The sequence below is a fragment of the Ceratotherium simum genome, chromosome 33, assembly GCF_057802395.1.
Source record: "Ceratotherium simum simum isolate JZ-2026a chromosome 33, ASM5780239v1, whole genome shotgun sequence".
NCBI lineage: Eukaryota > Metazoa > Chordata > Mammalia > Perissodactyla > Rhinocerotidae > Ceratotherium > Ceratotherium simum.
In genome coordinates, this window is record NC_141932.1 from 6,028,437 (window position 1) to 6,044,140 (window position 15,704).

The 15,704-nt window shown below is 51.4% G+C and overlaps 1 protein-coding gene across 1 annotated transcript; it reads right to left on the bottom strand.

Annotated features, from left to right (window-relative positions):
• Positions 1-385: 385 nt before the first annotated feature.
• LOC147912723 (leukocyte-associated immunoglobulin-like receptor 2) lies at positions 386-9,199 on the bottom strand. Its single transcript, XM_087422326.1, has 6 exons — positions 9,149-9,199; positions 7,954-8,026; positions 7,480-7,515; positions 5,767-6,084; positions 699-749; positions 386-552 (listed from the first exon to the last, which is right to left on the bottom strand). The coding sequence occupies exons 1-6, from the start codon at positions 9,197-9,199 to the stop codon at positions 386-388; spliced, it is 696 nt and encodes a 231-aa protein (XP_087278452.1).
• Between the last annotated feature and the right edge of the window lie 6,505 nt (positions 9,200-15,704).

The window sequence follows — 15,704 nt, forward strand, 5'->3', positions numbered from 1 at the left end:
GAGGGAACACTGAGGAAACGAGCTTCATGGAGCCTCTGAAACAGGTGGGATGAGAAGGAAGAGGGAGGGGGAGGCTGGAGGGACATGGATCTTGTGTTAGAATCAAGAGAGAAGGGAGATCCAGGAAGGAGTGAGGCAGACGCTGTGATTGTGAGTATCAGACATGGAGGCAAATCCTCAGAAACAAGAAACTGACCAACTCAGGAGAGGCTGGGATGCATCTCCACTGCACCCCATGTGCTCTCAAGAATGGGTTCTGGGTCCCTCAGAGCAGCCTCCCTCGGGTGCACTGCAGATCCCACAGCCCATGGAGGACATTGGGGCTCCTTGGGCTCCTGTGTGAGCCTCAGAGCTCTAGGGGATGTGCCTCCTGGGGCCCTGGGGTCTAATCTCTCTGGTGGGCACCCTCCTGTCTCCATTCCTGTGGTCCATGTTGGGACCTGCACTGACTGCGCCAAGCTTCTGCCAGAATCACTACCAGGATCAGCAAGATCACACCGGCCAGGCCCATGCGGACAGAGTTCACCACCATGTAATTCGAGGAGGTGGTGGCTGTAAGAAGAAGGACAGGGGCATCACTGACAGGTGGACAAGACCTATCCCAGCGCAGGACCACTGGGACAGGAGCTCCTGCCCCACTTGCTTCAGGATCTGTCCCTGCCCAGCACTTCCCCTGGGCACACTCCCAGGTGACTTACCTGTCTGGGAACCTGCTTCTGTGGGCAGGAGGCTGACTTCACCAGGGGCTCCTAGGAGTCAGAAAGGACTGATGAATGTCTGGGGCAGCCTCTCCCCCTTCTCAGCTGACCTCGCATCCTGAGCCTTCCCAAGACCCTCCCTTCACTGGGAATACCCACACCCCTGCCTCCCCTGATCCCTTCTCTCCCTCCTCCACCCCAAGATCCCTGGTCCACACCCCCAGGTCACACAACCAGTCAACAAGAGGACCCAAGAGCAGGGCACAGCTGGGAAGTTCACACCTGCTTTTGATTAAATCTGCTCAGGGATGTGGGGGAGTCTCCCCACTCCTGGTTCTCATACCCTCAGAGGGAACAGGCCTTCTGCTGAAGGATGATGCAAGGGGATTTCACTGCCCAGTGAGTCTCCATCCTGCACAGTGTGAGCAGCAGGACCCCTGCCCCCTCAGTGCAGGGGTCAGAGGCTGTGACATCTGGCTTGACCACTGTCCTCACATCCTCCCAGCCCTGAGCTGGCTGACCTGGCTCTGGGTGAGGGGCTGGGACTTGCAGGGACCCTGAGCTCCGGACAGGAGGGTGAAGCTGCCTCTGCTCCACCCCCCTCACCCCAGCACCCGCGTTTCCTGGTTCACTCATGCTTTCGCATTCCCTCCACTCATAGCTTCAGATACCAGCATCTGAGCATCTTGGGAGAGGACAAGGGAATGGGATGAAGTCAGCATGGCCCTTTGTGTTTCCATTCCTAAGAGAGGAAAGATGACTCTGGTCACCCTTCCCTCAGCCACTCTCCTCCTTCCCAACCAGAGCATTCAGCAAAAGAGACCCTGGGAGCTTATGGGCGGGGGTGGGGTCTGTGCTGGGATCGCCAGTTCCGGTGGGTCCCTGGGAGCCGACCTCCCATGGGGGTGCTGATTGTCAGAACTCCAGGATCTGGGGGTCCTGCTGAGACATCAGTGGGCAGGCACATGGGGAAGTCACCTCCCTCTGTGGTCAGAGGCATGAGCCTCAGAGACACTGATAAAGCTGAAATAGAACCAGGGCCACTATGTACTTGGGGGCAGAGAGGAGGGAGGGTGGGAGGGGTCCAGAGAGGCCTCACCCTGGGCTCTCCTCCTCCTGGAAGTTTCCATGCAAATACCAGAGGGAGAAGGTGAGATAGGAGTCCACTCAGACAGATGGACAAACTGAAGTCCAAACAGTGGTGCCACTAAACTCCTGTTACAGTGACAGGGAGGCAGAAGTACAGTCAGAGAGACAGAGAGACAGGGTGGGGACTCAACCTGCTTGCTGTCAGGAGAACTCTCCCACGCTGAGGCAACATCTCCTTAAAGGGCACATAATACATTATCCCCATCCCCTTACGGGTGCATGCAGAATATATTTATATCATTGTGGACTTGATAGAGTTTAGCTCTCCTCCTCCTGGAAGTTTCCATGCAAATAGTTTTAAAACCATACTTACATATATATATCAATGCATAGATATATACACACAGACACACACACACTTCCCCTCAATAATACCTCTTTGTCTCACTATCACCCTCCCTAGGTGTCTCCTGAGAAGACCCCTTCCTCAAGGGGTCCACACATCTTGTCAGGCCCAGGACAGACGTGATGCACTGAGCTGGGAGGACACAGTGGGGCCCAGTGCTCAGAGAATGTCATCCCCCATGATTTTATATATAGAACACCCTAGAGAATCCACCAAAAAACTTTAACAAATAATAAATGAATACGGTAGGGGCCAGCCCCATGGCCTAGCAGTTAAGTGCACACGCTCCGCTACTGGTGGCCCAGGTTCGGATTCCAGGCACGCGCCAACGCACCGCTTGTCAGGCCATGCTGAGGCAGCGTCCCACATACAGCAACTAGTAGGATGTGCAACTATAACGTACAACTATCTACTGGGGCTTTGGGGAGAAAAAGGGAAAAAAAAAAAAAAAAGAAGAGGATTGGCAATCGATGTTAGCTCAGGGCTGGTCTTCCTCAGCAAAAAGAGGAGGATTGACATGGATGTTAGCTCAGGGCTGATCTTGCTCACAAAAAAAAAAAAAAAAAAAGTCAGAAAAAAAAATATGGCATGGTTCCAGGATACAAAATCAACATACAATATAGCAATTCTACACACTAACAATGAAGCAGCAGAAAGAGAAATTAAGAATACAATCCCATTTACAATTGCAACAAAAAGAATAAAATACCTAGGAGTAAACTTAACCAAAAAGGTGAAAGATCTGTACACTGAAAACTATAAAACATTACTGAAAGAAATTGAAGAAGACACAAAGAAATCGAAAGATATTCCGTGCTCTTGGATTGGAAGAATTAACATAGTTAAGATGTCCATACTTCCTAAAGCCATCTATAGATTCAATGCAATCACTACCAAAGTTCCAACAACATTTTCACAGAAATAGAACAAAGAAACTTAAAATTTATATGGGCCAGCCCCATGGCTTAGCGGTTAAGTGCACATGCTCTGCTACGGGCGGCCCAGGTTTGGATCCCGGGCGCGCACCGACACACCCCTTCTCCGGCCATGCTGAGGCCACGTCCCACATACAGCAACTAGAAGGATGTGCAACTATGACATACAACTATCTACTGGGGCTTTGGGGAAAAAGAGGAGGAGGATTGGCAATAGATGTTAGCTCAGAGCCGGTCTTCCTCAGCAAAAAGAGGAGGATTAGCATGGATGTTAGCTCAGCGCTGATCTTCCTCACAAAAAAAAAAAATTATATGGAAAAATAAAAAGCCCTGAATAGACAAAGGAATCCTGAGGAAAAGAACAAAGCTGGAGGTATCACACTCCCTGATTTCAAAATATACTACAAAGCCGTAGAGATCAAAACAGCATGGTACTGGCACAAAAACAGACACACAGATCAATGGAACAGAATCAAGACCCCAGAAATAAAGCCACGCATCTATGGACAGCTAATTTTCGACAAAGGAGCCAAGAACATACAATGGAGAAAGGAGAGTCTCTTCAATAAACGGTGTTGGGAAAATTGGACAGCCACACGCAAAAAAATGAAAGTAGACCATTACCTTAAACCACACACAAAAATTAACTCAAAATGGATTAAAGACACGAATGTAAGACCTGAAACCATGAAACTTCTAGAAGAAAACATAGGCAGTACACTCTTCGACATCAGTCTTAGCAACATATTTTCAAGTACAATGTCTGACAGGGCAAAGGAAACTAGAAAAAATAAACAAATGGGACTACATCAAACTAAAGAGTTTCTGCGCAGCAAAGGAAACCATCAATAAAATGAAAAGACATTAAAAAAACATGAATGCATCCTTGTGTTCATTGCAGCGTTATTCACAATAGCCAAGACTTGGAAGCAACCTAAGTGCCCCTCAAGGGACGAAGGGATAAGGAAGATGTGGTATATATACACAATGGAATACTGCTCAGCCATAAGAAAAGATGAAATCCAGCCATTTGTGACAAGACAGATGGACCTTAACGGTATTATACTAAGTGAAATAAGTCAGAGGGAGAAGGTCAAATACCATATGATCTCATTCATAAGTAGAAGATAAAAACAACAACAAACAAACACATAGAGACAGAGATTGGATTGGTGGTTACCAGGGGGATGTGGGGAGGGAGGAGGGTGAAAGGGATGATTAGGCACATGTGTGTGGTGATGGATTGTAATTAGTATTTTGGTGGTGAACTTGATGTAATCAATGCAGAAATAGAAGTATAATGATGTACACCTGAAATTTATACAATGTTATAAACCAGTGTTACTGCAATAAAAATTAAAGAAAGAAAAAAATATGTATATCATCCCTGCCCCACTAAAACGCAGTCCCGCCTGCCAGCAGGCAGGGTGAGGGGCCACCCACAGCCCACTCCCCAGCAGATCCCCTAGGAGTGGACGCCCCAGGCCAGGTCTGCTACTCCACAGCTAAGGAGGGGGATCAATGTGGGGGGCTGAGGTCTCCAGGGCTCCTGTTAACAGAGCAGGAGAAGGGCTGAGCCTGAGCTCCTCCGTCTGTCCACTCAGCCCGGACCCTCACCTCCCACAGTGTCCACCCACCTGGCGTCTTTCTTTCCACCTCGCAAGTGTAGATGACACTCTACACTCCCCGGAATGGGGACAGGGAGACGAGGGGGCACAGGGAGGGCACTTTCTCTGCTTCCGCTCGTCTGAGGGCTGGACACCATTCTCCACATTAGCACAGAGTCGCTGGTCCCTCATCCATGGGCAAACAGGGTGTGCAGGAGCCACCTCGCCTGGCCACAGGGTCAGAGGTCCCGGAGGTTGACCCTACCTAGCAGGGACACTCTGCCACCCGTAGTTCCCTCAGGTCATTGGGGGGGGGGTCACAGGATCAGGATAAACTAGGTGGATACCTCCAGGCCTGGATGATGGGGTCACCGCTGGACACTGTGCGTCTGAGCCATGGGATGTCTGAGTCACAGCAAAACAAAGAGAAAAGGGAGAGAAGACACTCAGTTTTAAAGGAAGAATGTCCCTCTCCTTTCCCCCCACCCTTGTCCCTGAGGGGGGACAAAGCTCTTGTCCGGACTCTGAGTCCAGGATGTCACGGGGGCTGAGCACACACAGGGGCAGGGACAGTCTCATTCCAAGGGTTCCCCAAAGCACCGTCCAGCCCAGGTCAGGGCTCCCTGGACCATGTGACCTGCCCAGTGGAAGGTGGACCAGACCACAGGGGACGCGTTGCCTGGGGCCCCTGCAGACTCTGGCCCAGTGGAGGGGATGGTTTAAAACCACCCTGAGAGAAAAGACACGCATTTCCTTGAAGGGGGTCTGTCCAACATCCAATCTCTGGAAGCCCACTCCCCACCCAGCCCAGCAGTGTGTGCCCACCCAGATGCTGGGGCCGAGTGTCCAGGCCATCATGGTGTCCAGATGGGACCAGGGCTCCAGGGACCTGAACCAGGTGTGAAGGCAGAGGGACATGTGTGTGCAGAGGAGTAGAGGGAGCCAGAGGGCTTGGGGGTCAGCAGGAGGGCAGGGGAGCCTGTGGACAGAGGACACAGATGGGGACAGGGTCCAGGGACCTGGGGACAAACCTGAGGGCAGAGCAGAGACGTCCTCCTCTGTCACCTCCAGCTCCAGGAACTCACTGCTCTCAGACCAAGTGGACCTTTTATGATAGAAGCAGCGATAATGCCCGGCAGTGTCGTCACTCACTGCAGTGATGTGGAATCTGGCCTCTGTCTCACGTGGACCAACTAGAGACAGGATTCGCTGATCCCTGTAGGATTTTCTATCCTTCTCCAGGAGGAATACCTCAGCCGCAGCAGGGCCCCGGCACACGATGGTCATAGGCCACCCCTGGGGGATCACAGAGTCTGGCTCAGCAGAGATGGAGGGTCTGAGCAGGGGCCCTGGAGGGATGAGAGATGAGAGCAGTATCTCAGGGTCCATTATGAGGAAATAGACTTTCCTTCCTTGTCCCCCTGAGGGACAGGAGGAAAATGATGTAGAGACTGCCGTTGCCTCCACAACACATGCTCTCTATGTCCTCATTTGAATCAGAGCATCACTTATAGCTGGGCAGAGCCTCACAGAACAACATATGATGCTTGGTAACTCCAGGATCTGTGCTATGCAGCTGTGCGACCACATCTGTGCCAATGAGATGGAAGGAGCCTTTGTGTGAGATTCTCAGGAAGGCAACCTAAATGGTGGCAATTAAGCCTGTGTGCCTTTTTCTTATTTCTGCCTTTCATCGACATCCAGTCTGCAAACATATGTGACGGCTGGAGCTCTAGCAGCCATCTTGCATCAAGAGATGACCTTACAGCTTTTAGCCATGAACTAAAATTGTGGAGCACATAGAGAGAGCCTGCATCTCTGGAGACATGATGGGGCTAACACCTGACCTCTGGCAAAACTCCAGAGACTGCATTTCTGTGAGAGAGAAATAAACTGCCAAGATGCTCTCTATTGTGTGCAACAGTTGGGAGACAACATGGAGTGATGAGACAGCCTTGATGCCAGACAGACCTGTGATAAGTGTCCTCTAGCATAAGGAGAGCACATAAGAAGGAGGCTCTACCTCATCTGGAGGGTCAGGGGAGACTTTTCCCCGGGAGAGATGCCTGAGCTGAGATCTGGGAGACAAGTAGGAATTCTCTCAGCTGAGCAGATAAGGGGAGGCCGGGGTGTTGGAGGTGGAGAACTCAGGATGAGAGAAGGTCATGAGGGCAGGATGAGTCTGGCGTGTTTGAGAAACTGAAAGAAAATGGAAGTGTCTGGTGACAAGAAAGTCAGAGCAGGGCAGGATGCCACTAGAGATAGACAGGGCCAGAGGAAACACTTTGATGAGGGATCTGATGTGAGCTGGATTCAACTATTGAAGGGTTTAAGCTGGGAAGTAACATCATCAGATGTGTGTTTTCTAAATCCACCTGCAGGGAGAGAATGGACGGGCAGAGCTGGCATGAAGGAGGGTGGGCAGCATCCCCTGGAGGCTCAGTAGCTGCCATGGAGGTGAGAGACGAGGGAGCCTCAGACTGGGGGAGACAGTGCCCAGCGGGAGATGCGGGCGGACGTGAGAACACGCAGGGTGAAATCCACAGGATCCTGTAACAGAGTCAATATGGGGTGAGCTGAGGAGGAACCAAGGATGACGATGTGTGATCTGCTCCTGGGGAAGACTGAGGAGGGATATTCATCTGTGTAACTTGGGGTTTGGATCCCTCCCAGAGTCAACTCAACTCCCGTCCAGAGCTGCCCTTGGGGTGAAGGGGGTCAGCAATCGTGTGGAAATGACTCACCCACCTGTGTGAGGATCACCTGGTCCAGGCAGAGCCCTGGAAGGGAAGCCCCAATGAGAACAATGTCCACCACCTGGTTTCCTTAGCCCTAGGGATGAAGGACAGTCTGACGCAGGGAAACACTTACCACCAGTGACCTCCAGACCCTTAAGCAACATTAGCTCCAGTCAGAGGGCTCCCTCCCACTATAGCCGGTTCCAGACAAGTTCCCAGGGACCTCCTAACCAGACGCTCCCTCTGGCCTTTCTTGTGTCTGACTTGTCCCAATCCCAATGTCTGGGACATGTTGAAGCCCTGGTCCCTCTGCGGTTGACTTGGGCCCAGGTGACAGGAGTGGTCAGGGCCTGCAGGGGTGACTCTCCTCCCCAGGGCCCAGCAGTCCTGGACTAGAGGCTGGACTGAGGTGGGGACTAGACCCCCACAGAGTCTCCCACCTTCTCTCCCTGGAGTCCTCCCCCTGCATTCCCGACTCACCAAGGCCCAGGAGGAGGGTGAGATTGGGAGCCACGGCCAGCCTCTTACCGTCTGCTCTGTCCTTGTCCTGGAGCTGGGAGAACAGGGACCGGCAGGTCAGGAAGTGTGCAGGACAGGCTCTCTGGGATCATGGCTGCGGTCTCACAGGAAGGGAGGCGATTGGCTCCCTGGCCCAACTCTAGCTTCCTCTGTTTGGATCTAGAGAGGTCTTGGTTTCCTGAAGGCATTTCTAGTGAGAGATTTCATAACGAGGCCAAACCCATGTCCAGAGGAAACGCACATAGTATTAACTCAGTCAGAGATGGATAGAGATGATAGATGATAGGTGGATAGATAAATAGATACATAGGTGGACAGATACATGCATACATACGTGTATACATACATTGATAGATTGATAGATACAGATAGATACATACGTACATAGATACACAGAGACTTAGATACCTAGATGGGTAGATTCATAGATAGATAGGTGACAGTGTGGCATATAGGATAGATACATAGATAAATAGACAGATGACAGTGTAGCATATGGTGGGGAAACTTACTGGCTTGGCTTCTGGTCCCAACAGGCTGACTGTTCTCAAACCACACGTTTCCTCATCCAAACACTTAGGTTTCCCACATGCAAAGGGGGCACCATAAAATTCTCCCAACAACTTCATGTTATTACACCCAGGAGGTGCACAGAGAGGTAGGGGCACACTGGGAGAACACTCAGTAGGAGTCTTCCTCACAGTCTCCAGGGCAGGTTGCACCCTGGGGCAGGTCCGATGCTCTTGTCTCTGTGCTCCTCTGTGTCCTGTGACTCTGGGCTGCCCTCACACACTCACCCCTGCCTCACAGCTGGCTCCGGTCAGGCTCTCTCATTAGGGGCACTGAAGGGGCTGCGGGGCTGGAGGAGGAGGCGGGACAGGATGAGTTTCAGGGTCTGAAATATCTCAGTTCTAAACTGAAAGCCCCTAAGTCTACAGATGCAAATACACCAAAGAAACAATTAGGTCTGTCCAAACGTTGGTGGGTGAGGCTTCTTGACTGTTGAGTTTGCAAAGAACCAGACGGGTTGGGATGGTGCTGGACTCTTGTCTGGACCCTGATGATCCTCCCAGTGTCCATTTATAACCAGAACACAGGTGCTGTGACTAGGGAAGGGTGGTCTCGTAGCCCCATCCCTGACGACGTTGAGTCTTACCGTGATGTCCTCCCAGGGGAAGGGCCAGCCCTTCCCTGACAAGGGAATCATGACATAGAGGGAAAGAACTGGGGCTTCTTAGGGTCACAGCTGAAGGGAGTGGCTGGCTAAGGCCACGGCCCCAGGTAGGCTCTCAGGCAGAGCTGGAGTCCTGGGGAAGGGACTTCCTCAATGTCCTGGAGTCAGCAGATGAGGTCTGATAGAGACAGAGGTGGGATCTGCAGCCCCGGCCATGATGTCCTCCTGGACCAGGTGGGACTCTGCCTCTCCAAGGGTGCAGACCTGTGACTCTCCCCAGACCCGAGATCAAGCCCAGGAGAGCCCCAGCCCCTGTGGTCACTTTGTCCAAGGAGAGGAGAATCAGGCTCTCAGTGTCTGCCATCCCTCCAGGCATCAAGGGCCTTGTGCTTTATGATTCCTGGCCTGAACCCCCACATCTGCCCAGACCTCCAAGTTCTGCCAGCCCAACTGACCCAGTGCCTCTAAGAAATAGAAGGCCCAGACCCATGGGCTCTGCCCTGAGAAAGAACCCAGGAAGTGGCCGGGCAGAGTTGGTGATGATGTGGCCACAGGGCAGGGCATCCCCACGTACTGCAGGGAATCTGGGGTCTGTGGTCAGAGCCACTCTGCTCAGAAATCACTTTTCTTTCTACATGAAGACAAGCACCCCTGCTTCCTAAAGAAACAGGAAGAAAAGGCTGGCAACACACACACTCTCTGCGGAAACTCACCCCTGGGCAGAGACACAGCAAATAGTTAGTGCTGTTTACTGCCTCCCAAATAGTCCCACATGTTTATAGGATGTTCCCCGTGAAGGAAAGGTGGTGGTGAGAGGGGGCAGGAGGGAGCGTGATCAGACAAACCAAACCTTTGAGAGAGCTCATCCTCACTAGAAAGTGCTGCAGACCCACGAGTGGTTGTGTGGAAATGTAATGTGGGGAAGGATGCTTTTGATGGACTTTTAAGTGAGAAAACAGTTCAAAAGGGGGCCTGGGAATTATTTCTCATGTTAGAAAATTTTAAAATTATACATATTCTTGAAAAGCCTCGGAGAAATCATGACAATAAATTGCATTTGTCTAGCATTTGTCATTGATCAGACACTGCTATGTTCTATCAAAGCACCATTAAAAGTCCTACAGGGTGTCTGCCATTCTTTTGGAAATGAAAACCTGGAGAAGTTACATTAGTAGTGCATACAAGTGAAAGTACTATTATAGGTATGTATTATATTCGTGTGTATGTGTGTATATGCATGTGTGTTTGAGTCCATGTGTGTGCACATGCATGTGTGTGCATGTGCGTTTGTAGCAGATCATGATGTAACTCAGTTCAGCATAAGAAATAAAATGTCTTTATTTAACTATCATTGATCTCATCTTACTCAGGAGCTGCCCCCACTAATAACAGGGAACACACACACACACAGCCCTTCTCCATCATTGTAAACGCTCCTTTAGCTTTAATTCCATCTTTCAAGGTTCCCCTCTCCGTGCTCCTTCCCAGGATGGTGTGCAGGGTGGAGGGAACAGGTGGCTGATGTTACGGTTGGGGGATGGACAGCAGTGTCCTCCTGTTGGCCCTGGGTCTGAGCTGACTGGGGTCTGTGGGATTTGTTCACCAGTTTGCTGGAGACCCTGCTGATGTCTGTCCCCAACGGTCATGGACTCCCTCTCTCTGCTCCCGCGGGGCCTGGGGAACCTTCTGGTCATCTCAATGTCCACTTTGTCCCAGGGGTTCAGTGGACATGTCTAAATATCTGCTCCTGCCCTATTTGGTCCAGGTGGCATCTCTCCTTCCACCACCATGGGCCCCACTACAGCGCCTGGCATTCACCCCCCTGAACACTCCTCCGGGACTAAGGGGGAGTCCGAGTGCAAGGCACACCCTCCCCCACCCCCGCCTGGCCACGCTGCACCACCAGGAGTGCTAAACGTGGCTCGTCCTCCAGGCGGCGCTTGGGGGACGTCCATGCATGAACGTCCCTGCACCCCACGGCCCTGGGTCCTGGGCCCTGCGTCCTGTAGGCCTGAGGGTCAAGAAGAAAAGACTAGCCCTGACATTTGCCTTTCGGCCCTCTCCCTGAGCGCTCTTCCTCTTCCCCCATCCTCGGAGTTGGGAAGGTTTTGACTTTATTTAGTTTTTCTTTTTCAATTTCCCCTAAACCGTGTCTCTCCCCACTGTGGCCTTGCTGCCTGGACTCACAGAACATCTTTTCACTGGAGTGGACGCTGGACCTGGTCAGCCATCCTGTGCTCTGGGTTGGGATGGGGAGAATATTCAAGAATCCTCTCTATGAATGCCGGGCTCTCCACTCTTTCCTTGCTAAGGAGCCCATGTACCCACCTGTCTGCCTCACGGTCAGAGTCACACAAGCCAGATTTTAAGTGAAAATGCACCATTCTAACTATAATGGTCAACCTGACTGGGCTAAGGGACACCCGAGAGCTGGTAAAACACTATTTCTGGATGTGTCTGTGAGGGGGTTTCTGGAGGAGATTAGCTTTGATTCAGGAGACTGAGTGAAGAGATCCACCCTCATCAGTGTGGGCGGGCATCGTCCAACCCCCCGAGGGCCCGGATAGAACAAAAAGGTGAAGGAGGGCCAGTTCCCTCTCTCTTTTCCTAGGCTGAGACGTCCACCCTCTTCTTCCCCAGGACATCCATCGGGGCTCCTGGTTCTTGGTCCTTCAGACGGGGCTGAATTACACCACTGGCTTTCATGGGTCTCCAGCTTACAGACAGCAGATTGTGGGACTTCTAGCTTCCATAATCCCATGAGCCGATTCCTATAATAAATCTCCTCTTAATCTTTATAAAAGAACTCGTTGGTTCTATCTGTCAGGAGAACCCTGACTAATACACTAATAGTTGAAAAATAATAGAGAGAGAATGTGCTCCACACGAAACAGAGAAATTCAGCACAGAATATAACCGAAGAAAACAAAGATAAAAGACTATAGGGTCAGGAAGCGGATCTCTGGAGGAAATTAACCTTGAGTACAAATAGACAATTGAAGCTCAGTACAAATTGAAATTGAGTAGGAAGGCCAGGCAGCCACCCTCTCTGAGCCAGGACGGAAACCTCCCAGCCGATGAGATGTATCCTGTCCCCAGGTCAGAATAGAGAGCCAGGTGCCCCAAACGCGGGTCTGCAGTCACCGCCACTTAGAGCTGGCTGACCCTGAGCAAGTTAATCTTTCAGTCTCTAGCTTCAAGAAAAATGGAGACCAGAATAGGATGTGCTGTGGAGGGTTTGTGCCAGGAGGATTGAACGTGTTAATGTTTGCATACAACTCAAATAGCAATTGGACCATAGTAAGAGCTAGCTGAGTCTAGGTTGGATTCTTAAAAATATTTTTAATATATAATAAAACTTTAATACCAGGACTGTAACAGGCATTCAAGTTGCTTATCTTTTCTATAGAAAAAAAGACAGAAAAGACGCACAAAAATTCATCAGAACGAGCCTCTCGCGCCCCCTAGCGGTTCGCAGAGTAACGTTCCGTTTTAATCTGAGAGGGGACTGCAGGCTGGGGCTCTCCTGGCGAGGGGTCCAGGTGACCCCATATCCTTGGTGACACAGCTGGTCCCGCTCTGTGGTCCTGCAGATCCAAGGTGGTTCTTTGTGGAGACAGCGTGAGCGGCCCTGTTTACAAGCCCTGTAGCAATCAGCGACAATGCTGAAGAATCTAGTGGGTGGTTGTGGACGGGACCTACATCTGGGTGAACAGACCCGAAGAAGTAACACAGGGGACCTGGGAAACGGAGCAGGGGATCCGTTCATGTGACAGACCTAGAGGCCCGGCCACGTGGTCAGTGGTCGCAGGTCAGGTAGAGAGGAGTGGGAGGGCGATTCCCAGGTGTTGAATTCGGAGAGCCCTGCAGGGACTTGATGCCAGGTAACCGGAACAGAAGGTGAAGAGCAGAGTCAGGAAAACCTGGGGATCTACTTTCTGCACACCACAGGTGGGGGCTCGGGGGCAACAGCCACGGAGGCAGCCGCACCCTCGCCTGGGGGAAAGCTGTCTCACTGTCAGAAGGTGTGGGTTTGGGGAAGTGTATCTACTGCTAACAGTTCCCAAGGGGCCAGCCAGGGGAGCCACACAGGGGAGCACCAGACTCACAGAGGAAGAAAGGGGGTGAGGGGAAATTGTGGGCAGGAGCCCTTACTGTGGTTTCCGCAAGGAGAAATGGGCAAGATAGTGTAGGCAGATTTAGGATTGGCTGGATTAAATAATTTCAGGGGGCTCTGGGTGGAGGGGATAATCCTAGTTGTCGGGTACCTGGCCCTGGGGGGATTAGGGCAGGTGATAGTGGTCCAAAGTGTGAGGGCCCCATAAGGGAGGTGGTTTGGGTTGTGGGCTCTGGGTTGGCTGGTTTGTATTTGAAAAGTGCACCCCCAGCAGGAGGATTCTTGCTCAGGAGCATGTTGGGGGGTAGGGGGGCACTGAGGGAGGCAGGAGGCCAAAGCAAGGTGACTCAGGCATACTATAGGGTTGTCTGGGACAGGGCATGTCTGGCACAGCCGTGTAGGACAGATGAGAATGCATCAACTTGACAGAAACCTGCAACATGGCTAATACAGGGGTACAGCAGGCTCTGCTCCAGAGTCATTCTGGGAACCAGGCACGACCTTCAGCCTGTGGCATCCAGGGTCACCCAGGGCATTGCTGTCCACTAGGAGCAGGGAAGATCTCGTGTAGAAGGGTTTATAGGCCAAGCCTAGAAGGAGCCCCTGTCACTCCTGCTCACACTCCGCTGGCTAGAACTTCATCCCAGGACACACCTAACTTCAAGGGAAGCTGGAAAGATCATCTCTCTGGAAGTCCAGGAGGGGAGGACACGGCTGGTGAGCAGCCACAGTCCTGTCATACAGGGGCCAACTGTCACTTAGGGCACTGGGGGTTCCCTGGGGGCTCTTTCTAATCTCCTCTGCCTCCTACCTGACCTCCTCTTATGTAGAAGTTCTAGAGATGCAGAAATTAGTCAGACTCTCAAACATCCATCATTTCACCAACTGGTGGAGAAGAAAATGTTCTCATAAGGAGATAGAATTCAGAGTGAAGCCCAGGGACAGAGGTGGCACTGAGGATGGACACCCACTCAGCTAGACAGAATAACAGCCCCCCAAAGATGTCCATATCCTAATCCCTGGAACAGCTGTAAGATGTGTTACCTTGCATGGCAAAAGTGTCTTTGAAGGCGTCATTGAGTTAAGGATCTTGAGAGGGGGAGATGGTCCTGGATATTCCAGGTGGGCTCCATGTAAACACAAGGGACCTTATAAGAGGGAGGCAGGAGGGAAGAGACAGAGGGAGGAAGATGTGACAACAGAAGCAGGAGTCCTAGTCATAGAAAGGGATTTGAAGGAGCCACGGTGCTCCTCGAAGATGGAAGAAGGGGCCATGGATCAAGGAATGCAGATGGCCCCTGGAAGCTGGAAACAGTAATGAAATGGCTTCTCCCCTTGAGCCTCCAGAAGGAATGCAGGCCTGCCGACACCTTGATTTTAGCCCCGGGAAGCTGATTTCAGACTTCTGACGTCCAGAACTGCAAGGTAATAAATGGTGTTGTTTGAAGCCACTAAGCGTGTAGTAATCTGTTTCAGCAGCAATTGGAAATTAATACTCTTAGTTTGGATGGAGGAGTTATTTCAAGTTTACTGGGAAGGACAGTATCTAGTCCCAAACTTGAAGGGCATTAGCCAGTTGAGGGGGTGAAGATCACACCAAGGACAGTGTCCTAGGGCCGGCTGGGTCCTGTTGCGTTTGGAGAATGCGTGGCATCCAGCATGGATGAATCAGGAGTAGGGATGGAAAGTGGAAACTGCTGTGTTCCTCCAAGTGGACTAAAAGCCTGAGAGACCCTCCCTTTTAGCCTCACCAGCTCCCTCGACCATGCCACACATGTCCATATGTGTGGGCATGTGCATGTGTATACATATTTGTACAGTGTGTGCATATGTGTGTGTGTGTCGGTATGCACATGTGTGTGCATGGGTGCATTCATAGGTGCGTACATGCCCATATGCATTTGTACAGTGTGTGTGTGTCTGTGCATGTGTGTGTGCATGGGTGCATTCATGGGTGCGTGCATGCACATATGCATTTGTACAGTGTGTGCGTGTGTGTGTCTGAGCATGTATGTGTGCATGGGTGCATTCATGGGTGGATGCATACTCATATGCATTTGTACAGTGTGTGGATGTGTGTCTGTGAGTGTGTGTGTGCATGGGTGCATTCATGGGTGCGTGCATGCACATATGCATTTGTACAGTGTGTACATGTGTGTGTCTGTGCATGTGTGTGTGCATGGGTGCATTCATGGGTGCGTGCATGCACATATGCATTTGTACAGTGTGTGCATGTGTGTGTGTCTGTGCATGTGTGTGTGCATGGGTGCATTCATGGGTGCATGCATGCACATATGCATTTGTACAGTATTTGCATGAGTGTGGGTGTGTGCCTGTGCATGCCTGTGTGCATGGGTGCATTCATGGGTGCATGCTTGCACATACGCATTTATACAGCGTGTGCATGTGTGTGGGTGTGTG